At 35.2% G+C, this 10,221-nt stretch overlaps 1 protein-coding gene across 1 annotated transcript; it reads left to right on the top strand.

Annotated features, from left to right (window-relative positions):
• The first annotated feature begins 3,850 nt into the window (after window positions 1-3,850).
• On the top strand, window positions 3,851-4,504 carry LOC120355940. The gene is made up of 2 exons (XM_039444703.1): window positions 3,851-4,060; window positions 4,186-4,504. The coding sequence occupies exons 1-2, from the start codon at window positions 3,963-3,965 to the stop codon at window positions 4,409-4,411; spliced, it is 324 nt and encodes a 107-aa protein (XP_039300637.1). The 5' UTR covers window positions 3,851-3,962; the 3' UTR covers window positions 4,412-4,504.
• Window positions 4,505-10,221: the final 5,717 nt, after the last annotated feature.

Below are 10,221 nucleotides of genomic sequence, written 5' to 3'. Positions count from 1 at the left end.
TTTTTGAATGACATTTATATGCAATTTGAAGGTCAGCTAGTCATCACAATCCATCTATAGAACTCCAACAATAAAATATACCAGATGCTTCAAAAATATGGTTGTTGAGATCTAAAGAAAATCAATGAGATCAAAGTAAGGAATATTATGAGTTGTAAAGCTTGTAAAAATAAAGTTCTTCTATGTACTTTCAAACCAATGCTCAGACCAGCAACTACTAATCACATTTAAATGCTTTTGAGTTATTTTTATAGGAGGACTCAACTTAGTTGTCTAGGATAAAAATATAGTGCCTTCCTATCATTTTTGCATCAGATATGTTTTGAATCAATCTTGTGAAAAATGAGGTAGGATATACCACGGTATATAGAAGAAGACGGTAGGTGTCACGCGCATGTTTTCGCTAAATTTCCGGTGTAGCTGACGTCATTTTTTATATCCAATCATATGTTTTTAAAAAATAAGTTTCATAAATTGCTAATAGGTGTTAAAAACCTCGGTTGGTGGCGATGACGCAATTTAGCTGGCTGGCCACTGCGCACACATTTCATGACCCCTACCGCTTTCATCTAAATACCGTGGGATATACAACTTTGGATGCCCCATTGCACAAAATCCTGTCAAATTCTAATCGTGGTTAAATGCCACGAGAACCAATCAGAAAAGCCTCTTCGAAAAAGCCTTCTGTGATTGGTTCTCGTGTCATCTAATCATGATTAGAATTTAACAGGCGTCTGTGCAATCGGGCCTCTTACGATAGGATGCAATAAGTAGTGGACAGAAATCTGTTGAGAGCTTCAACGAATAGAATCTAACTATTCTATAAATTTTTGAAACATCTGGTATACACGTCACTAATCCTAAGCAGTGTTATTCTTGCTATGACTCTTCTGTATGTTTCAGAGATGTGTCACTAGCACTCAGCTTAGCGGGTTGAATGCTGAGTCGATACAGTTCGTTTGTTTTGATGCTCAACACTCCTCAGTCATCTGTTGAATAAAAAAGGAAAAACTATGATTAGTAAATTATTATAATTTGTTTCAGATTATCGAAACTGTATATCAGATTATCTCAAACTGTATATCACGAGATGAATCAGGAAAATAATAAAGACTTCTATTTTGTATGCATAACAATAAACATAAATATATTCCCATAAAATATAAAATATAATTTTTATAAATACTGGGTGCGGCAGAAAGGGTGGATGTTTTTAGAATAGATAGTATTCTGATTTGGGTAGTCGGATTGGGCCAGCTGAAGTGAACATGTGTTCGGTAGATCATACCATTTTTTCTAGTCATTGTTTAATCGGCATCATGGATTCGTGGAATGTGCAACATCGTGTGTTTACTTACGACCGTTTTGTGCGTAATAATGAGAGTATCATTACAGTTCAGCGCGAGTTTCGTCGTTATTTCAATCTTGCGAGAAATGAAAAATGTACCCACTCGTACAACATTTTACGTTGGGTGAAATCATTCGTTCAGTAGGAACAGTAATGAATAAACGACCACCAGGGCTCATCGCACTGTACGCACTCCACAAAATGTGGTAAGAGTTCGGCAAGCCATACTCCGTAGTCCTAACGATCTGCTAGGGACCTTCTTCTGAACTGAACATCAGTGATCGGTCAGTAAGGCGTATTTTACATAAAGATCTAGGATTTCCTCCCTACAAAATGGCCATGGTTCAACAATTGAATCCTGGCGATATGTAAAGCGGCTGAATTTTGCTTGAGAAATGGAGGCCATATGACCAAAATGAAACATCATTTTGTTTACGACAGATGAAGCACATTTTCATTCGAATGGTACCGTTAACCAGCAGAACTATCGTTATTGGTCAGATGAAAATCCAAAATTAATGCATGAGAGACCATTACACAGTCCCAAGGTGACAGTTTGGTGTGCTTGAGCAGTATATTGTTATTGGTCCATACTTTTTGAAGACGACAACGGAACCACTGTAACTGTAACCTCAGAACGTTATAGACAGATGTTCACTGAACTTCTTCCCTGAATTAAGAAGGAAACGTTTTCCTATCAGGCAAGTATGGTTTCAGCAGGACGGGGTGACAGCTCACACAGCAAGAAATTCAATGGAAGCAATTCGGGCTGTTTTTCGTGGATCGCATCATTCTCGGTTTGGTGACATTGATGGCCTCCTTGTTCTCCAGACCTGTCCATGTGCAACTACTTCTTGTGGGGTTTCTGAAGTCACGTGTTTACCAGCATAAACCACATACACTTCAAGAACTAAAGGGAGCAATTCGTGAGGAAGTCGAACAAATTGGCAGGGCAATGTTAGAAAGAGTACAATCCAACTTGAGAGCGGCTTGTAAAGTGCATTGCTGAAAACGGTCGTCACCTGTCAGATATTGTTTTCAAACATTAATTTTCTAAAATTGTAAAAAAATGTGAATATTGTTCTGTAAATAAATGTTTTTTTTTATGCATAGGTAATGACATATTACTTTTTTGAAAACCGTTCATCACTTCTGCCGCATCTTGTATAATTCCATATAAATAAATTCTTAATATCTCTGGTATCACAGGGGTAGTTAGCATTCACAATACTGTGAGCTATCATATATAATTTTATTAATACTGATATATAAGACTTCAGGTCGATTCAGAATTTGACAAATTGGAACCTGTTCAGTCGATAGGTTCAATAGAATATATTATAATCAACAATCAATATTTAACAAAATAATCATTTAAAATCTAAGGGTATGGGATTCATGCCATGCACAGAAATAAGCTTCCTATGTTAATCAAATAAATTCATAAAAAGAGTTCTTACTATACATTATAGTATTGACACGTTGCAAAATTTTCAAACTTGAATCAAATTTATATAGCTCTTTTGAATAACTCCCCAACTCACTAAAAAGGCCTAGTTTAATGAGATTAATACCTAACACACTCAAACGACGTTGCTGAAGTTCTTGTAGGATAATTAATTATCTCCAATATAATTAGTTGAATCCTCGCAACTCCGCTGGGCTCAGTATAGTCCAAATGCTTGCATTTCTATCAGTATTAAATGTATATGGGAATATTCACAATTACAAATCTTCAATATTCACTGAGTTCATAAACAATCAAACATTAATTACAAATACTTAAACATTCAAAAAGGGACTGGCTTGATGCATTTTAAACATAATTGAAAAGAACCTATCCTCATGTGCTGCTGTATCGGTCAAGATCACAAGCCAGAGAGCATTTCTTGGAAAAATTTTCATCTCTTCCTCTAAAATTTGTAAGCCCTCATCTGATGGTTTTCTAGTCTTTGTAAGACGTGATGTGATTGGCTATTTAGATTCAGTTCCTTAGCTTTTGTTATAAAATAGTAAATAAGATTGTATAAATGAATTATATAATAGATCGTAAGCATTCAATTAAATAAATTTAAATATGCTAATAAATAATGAATACATTACTTTTTTATGTGAGCTTTGTACACTCTTGTTTTATTTATATGTTTTTAGATACAAAAATATCAAAAATAACATAATGATCATTGCTTTCACGCATTACATAAACCTTTCTTTAACATCTAATATTTAATATTGAGGAGGTGAGAGTCAAAACTCACATGTTCCAAAAAATGCGAAATTGAGATGGCACTGTCATCTTGTTCTTCTTCTTGAGCTAAACATTGCTATGCTATTGGTTTACAACAAAACCAGCTTGTTCTTATTCAAATTAATGACAAAAAGTGAGGTTAGTAGCAAAATCACATGATCCAAAGGAACATGTAAGTTTTGATGCATAACGGCTACTAGCAGGTCATGTGATCACTTTCGACCAATCGTGCGCCAGCTATCTGCTCTTTGTCCGTCTGTCGTCTGCTTGAGGGGGATACAAAGCTGATAGTTTGTGATTGTTAGCAGTAGTTATTGATAGAATTCTTCTAATTTCTACTCCATTCTACCAATTATTAGTTCAGTAATGGAAGAGTTTGTAGTTCCAATCAAAGATGGTGAAAAACCAACAAAGAAAACTCCTGACAAAAGTACATGGAAACGCACGAAAGAAAAGATTGCCAGGTAGGTCTAACCTCACTTTTCTTATACTGTTTTAATAAAATTTAATGTTTGAGTTATACACTGTCAAAACTGATCAGAAGGAAACAATTTTTACAAGAAGGTAAATTTGTTTCTTTCTGTTCCAGACACAAGCCATCACAGATGCCAGAATTCCCCAAATGCAACCACTTTACTGGGGCATTCCAGTGCCGCACATTAACAATGAGAGACGTACAAAAATTCCATGGTTTATTCTACAAACGCCCGGAACGCCAACACCAAAATAATTTTATTCTTCGAAATGTGGAAATAAAGAACGTTCAGAGGAGGAGATCAAGAGAACACAAAACTAAAGAAAATCACAACTACTGAGGACTACAAAATATTTCGTCAAAACTACAGCAGGAGATAAAGTGCCAGTCTGTATGAACAGTTTTTTATCAATTCTAGGCGTATCCCGATTTCGTGTCATAATATCACAAATGAGTTGAAAAAAAATGGTGAAGTAGTTGAAAGAAGAGGGGTTCGCAAGAAAGAGAGTACTCAACACAAAAATCAGTATTATGAATTTTATCAACACATTGAAATGTGTTGAATCTCACTATTGTAGGAGAGAAGCTGCCGAAAGTATCTTCCCAGTGATCTTAATGTAAAAAAACTATGGAGAATTTACTCATCAAAAAATAAAAACTTGGCAGTAAAACTATCCTTTTTCCGAAAGATTTTCAACACACAATACAATATTGGTTTTGGCACGCCAAGAACCGATGTATGCTCTACGTGTTTAAGCCTCAGAGAGAAAATCAAATGTGAAATGGATGCTGTGAAGAAAAATGAGCTCTTAACAGAAAAAACGGTACATCGTCTGCGCTACAAAGCATTTTACAAAAAACTTCAAGAAAAAGACAATGACATCTTAATATTGTCATTTGATTGCAAAAAAATTTGGCACTTCCTAAGATACCCGATCAATCAACATACTACAGCCGCCAGTTCTATTTTCAGAATTTTACAGTTGTGAAGGGACACAGCAGAGGGCCATTGAACCCTTCAACAGTAACGTCCTACTGTTGGACTGAGAATGAGTATTCAAAGGACTCCAACCTTATTCATCATGTGTCTTTGACTGTCTGCGAAGTACTGATTTGACCTTATATAAAAAAGTGAGACTGATCTCTGATGGTTGTGGGGGTCAAAATAAAAACTCTATCCTTGTAGCCATGTGTCACTCATGGCTCTGGTGTTTTGCACCCAACAACATAGAAGAAGTTGAATTGGTTTTTCCGGTAACAGGCCATAGCTTTTTACCCCCAGATAGAGTTTTTGGAAACATTGAACGTAGAATGAAAAAGATTGAAGAGATCATCAGCCTGAGGATGTCGTGAAAATAATATCCGAATATGCAATGGTGAAGAGAGTTGGTATTGACTGTGAGGTGGGGACTTTCGTAAATTGGCACGGTCACAATTTAAAAACCTAACGAGCTGGAACTTCCAAATTTCTCAATCCAAAAGAATAATTTTCAAAAAGGCAAAACGCACTCCCAACATTCTCACAAGGGGAGAAAGTACTTACCGGACAGATTTGGGGAAGAGCCAGGTCCTTACAAAGAAAGGAGTGTTAATGAATGGATTGAACCCTGACATAATCGAGAAGAAGAACTTGGTGTCACTAGAAAAAAAGAAGGATGTTGAAAAACTCCTTACAAATCATTTTGGAGCGAATTGGAGAGAGAATCAACACTTGAGTTTTACCGCAGCATTATTGATAACACCTCTGCTGAACCTGTTCCTGAAGAAGAAGTTTGTGAATTTGTGGATGGGTGTTCTAATTTGATAATCTGAATTAAATACTGGAGAAAATTACTAAACCAAAATGATTTTATCAAAATGACCAATCAATTTAATCAAAATAATTTTTCATGATGATTGTCATCATAAACACTATTTCTATTATTGTGAATCCTTTTATCTAGCATTTTTCCACTTTTATATTAAACTTCATAATAAACAAGCTCAAATTTTTATTGTCTAGGTTATTATGTTATTCTAAACCCAAAAAATTTCCTCTGAGATGTTTTGGCAGTGTATAAAAATATAAATTTCTGAACTTGCAAAATTCATGTAGTTTTTTTTAACAAAGTAACTATCAGATCACCTATTGACTATTTTTAAGGGTTACACTTCAAAACTCACATGTTCCAAGTCACTTATTTGCAAAACCAACATGTTCCTAGAGTTGTCATCAAAACTCACATGATCCAATTTTTAAATTCATTTTTTAACTATTTATAACATTTTTCAATCTATGAGGCCTGAAATATCATATCTGTGGCAGATTCTACATGTACAAAATGTAGTCCATATAAAAAAAGATAAGGGCATATTAGATCTCAGTTTTCTGGAATTTACCAAAATTAACTTTTGGGAACATGTGAGTTTTGACTCTCACCTCCTCATTATACAATAAAAATATATTCAATTCATAATAGTCAAGTGATCAGTCAGCTGATTTGTTTGGAAATAAATCAATAAATTGTCGGCTGATCCAAGATCATGTGACATGCTAAATCAAAACAAAGAATTCTAACCTCAAATCATGTGAATGTTTTTATAATCTGCCAATAAATAACTAAGTCGCTTGATAATTTATTTCTGCCAAAGAATTCAAACTAGTGCATAATTATATTTTCTTGTGGTTCTTATCGCTTTATAGATAAGATAGTATGACTACTTCTATCAAAAGAAGATTTGATTTTATTAGAGTGTTACCTGACTAGGCTAACTGTTCTTTCAGTTTCATAATTCTATTAAAGATAGTTGCTTTTCAGATTTTTTTGTGTCAAATGGATCGTCACAAAGGGTGGATCAGAGAGGCACCATATATCAACAAGATGCATCAAGTATGTCCTATGCTGATGATGTGGTAATAATGGCTAGAAGTGTAGTGACAGAATCCAAGGGCAGGGCAGTGGACTGTGAATGATAGTTGGTATAAATACCTACAAATAAATCTTTGAATTCTGTGCATAAAATACTGATAGCTTGAAGTGTGGTAAGTACGCCAATAAAAGACTAAATGAACAAAAAGATAGATTTAAATAACAATAAGATAATAATAGGCAGATGGCCACATACAAAACATTGTGTCAAATTCTTGGGATCAATAAAATAATAATAGGCAGATGGCACATACCAAAAAACCAATTGTGTCAAATATCTGGGATCAATAAAATAATAATAGGCAGATGGCCACATACAAAAACAATTGTGTCAAATTTCTTGGATCAATAAAAAAATAATAATAGGCAGATGGCCACATACAAAAACAATTGTAAGTAGATTAAGTCTTTGAATCTTTAAATAATAATAGGCAGATGGCCACATACAAAAACAATGAGTCAAATATCTTGGGTGAATTACAACATGTGAAATAATGTAGAGAAATACAAAATTTAAATGAAATTAGGTCAATGACATTAATGACCATTGAAGCCTGACAATAATTGAAAAGCTAGTATTAATGATACCTGAAATGAATATAAATTGAGTGCTATAATGAAGGTTATTGCTGTAAGGTAGTCTACAATATTATGATTAAAAAATGACAATAAGCTGTAAAAAAGCTCAGCAAGTAACATATATAAAAATATATGCGGCATAGGCCTTCAGTGATTTGAATGTCAAGATAGACTTCGACCAAACAATTAATAGGCGTCACTGGCCTAAAAATATCACTTAAGAGCTAAGGGTAGCTAATAAATACAATGTGAAGATAGTCCAGGTTGAATATAGGCGACAGGGCCTTCAATGAATTGAGTGTCAAGATGGACATCAATTAGAACGATTAATAGGCGACAGTGGCCTCAGAAAAAATCACTTGTAAAGCCAAGGGTAGCTGTCAAATCCAATAAATTAATAGTTGCTACTATTGAATACAATTGATAGGCGTCAGTGAACTCAGAAAATCACTTGTGAAGCCAAGGGTAGCTGTTAAATACAATGAATTAATAGGCGTCGGTGGCCTTAGTGAATTGAATGTCAAGATAGACATTAACCAAATAATAAGTAGGCGTCGGTGGCCTCAGTGAATTGAATGTCAAGATAGACATTATCAATAATAAGTAGGCGTCAGTGGCTCAGAATTGAATGTCAAGATAGACATTAACAAACAAATTAGTAGGCGTCGGTGGCCTCAGTGAATTGAATGTCGAGATAGACATTAATAAATCAATAAGTATATACGTAAATGAAAATTGAATAGAACGATTTACATAACCTGAATAAAATTGAAGGGAGATGCGGCCAGGCAGACAGGCAATGACTCCGCAATACCCACAGGAACAGGACATCAGCAAGCGATGAAGTGATCTGGCCATGCGATGACAAGATCATGGAACCGTCTACCACAGCAGGTGAATCCCCCAGTGGAAATGTAGGCAGGAGTAAGTAGAATTCCAACAAATAATCCGATCTTAGAGTTGTGGAATTTTTGGATTGATTTCCAACGGTAGAGATGATGAACTTGAAAGTTTGAGTTTCACAAGGTGAAGCCAATTGTAGAAGAATGGCATTGAAGCCTACATGAGGTGTAATTTTTGACAAAGCTTATCAGAGCAATTGCGAAGCAATCGATGAATAATTTAATCACAATTGAAGAATAGAATAAATGAATTAATTTGTAGAATAATTCACACTTTAAAAACGTTCTGTAGATCAAATAAATAGCGATGAATGCCCAACACGAGGTCGTGAACTTAGCAAAGTTTATCAGAGCAAAAATGCGAAGCAATCGATGAATAATTGAATCACAATTGAAGAATGGAATAAATGAATTAATTTGCAGAAGTAATTCACACTTTAAAAACGTTCTGTAGATCAAATGAATAGCGATGAACGCCCAAACGAGGTCGTGAACTTAGCAAAGTTTATCAGAGCAAAAATGTGAAGCAATCGAATAATTTAATCAACTTGAAGAATAGAATAAATGAATAATTTGCAGAAGTAATTCACACTTTAAAAATGTTCTGTAGATCAAATAAGTAGCGATGAATGCTCACACAAGGTTGCAATTTTTGACAAAGTTATCAAAGTTTAACAGAGTAATGAGTGAAGAAATCGATGAATAATTTAATCACACTTGAAGAATAGAACAAACGAATTAATTTGAAGATAATTCACACTTTAAAAATGTTTCGTAGGTCCGATGAATTCAGATGAAAGGTTTAGACGGGCGCAGGATGCACACACCGACTAGGAACCATTGCAAAAGACAAATATGCGAAGCAATCGATGAATAACTGAATCACAACTGAAGAATAGAATAAATGAATAATTTGTAGAATAATTCACACTTTAAAAACGTTCTGTAGGTCCGAATTCAGATGAAAGTTTAGACCGGGCGCAAGTACGCACACCGACTATCCACCATTGAAAGACACGGAGATGCTGCAAGCTACAATGAAAGAAGCAAGCTGCCGGATTGTTAGAAACGTAGGTAAGACGTATGCAACCGCCTGGCGAAAAAGTAACAAATATCTAGAAAGAAAGATGCCTAAAGACAAGATTAAATTCCAAAAAATCGAATAGTATAAATATTAAAATTGCAACGGCAAATAATCCGACGAAAAAGTACGAATAAAAGTATAGAAAACCAGCTTGACTAAAGCAGTGTCGAAGAACCGACTGTGACGTCACTGGTCAGCGCAGACGCACAAAATGTCGACATGAAGTCTACGTAGTAGCGGAACGAGTAACAAGTGGAACTGTTCCGATAAATGCTTTGTCAGATTTTACATAAACTGGGCCCCTTGTGTCATACGGGGTATGGCACAATAAGAAAAAGTAAGAAATATGTAAAATCTGGCAAGGCAATTGGAAGTTGAAGACTGGGCCCCATGTGAGAACCAGGGGAAAAAAACAATGAAACTGAAAATACAACATGAACCATAAGAGCAAGGGGATTAACTAGAATCCTCATCAATGGGAAGAGGTGCTAAACTCGAAATAGCTCTCTTAAAGTGCCAGGGAGTGAGAACAGTGACAACTCGAACCTTGTCGTCCTTACCGGGATGAACTTCAGTAATGCGCGCCAGCTTCCAAGTGGACTGCGCGGAACCAGGATCCTTCAAGAGACAACTGTACCGACCTTCAAATTTTCATAATTGTTTAACCATTTGCCTT

This window comes from Nilaparvata lugens, unplaced genomic scaffold (assembly GCF_014356525.2).
Source record: "Nilaparvata lugens isolate BPH unplaced genomic scaffold, ASM1435652v1 scaffold5310, whole genome shotgun sequence".
NCBI classification, from domain to species: domain Eukaryota; kingdom Metazoa; phylum Arthropoda; class Insecta; order Hemiptera; family Delphacidae; genus Nilaparvata; species Nilaparvata lugens.
This window is presented reverse-complemented; position numbering and strand designations above follow the sequence as displayed.

Coding starts and splice junctions, on each gene's coding strand:
- LOC120355940 (XM_039444703.1), top strand. CDS start 3,963: ATGGAAGAGTTTGTAGTTCCAATCAAAGATGGTGAAAAACCAACAAAG. Junction 4,061..4,185: donor ACGAAAGAAAAGATTGCCAG/GTAGGTCTAACC, acceptor TTTCTGTTCCAG/ACACAAGCCATCACAGATGC.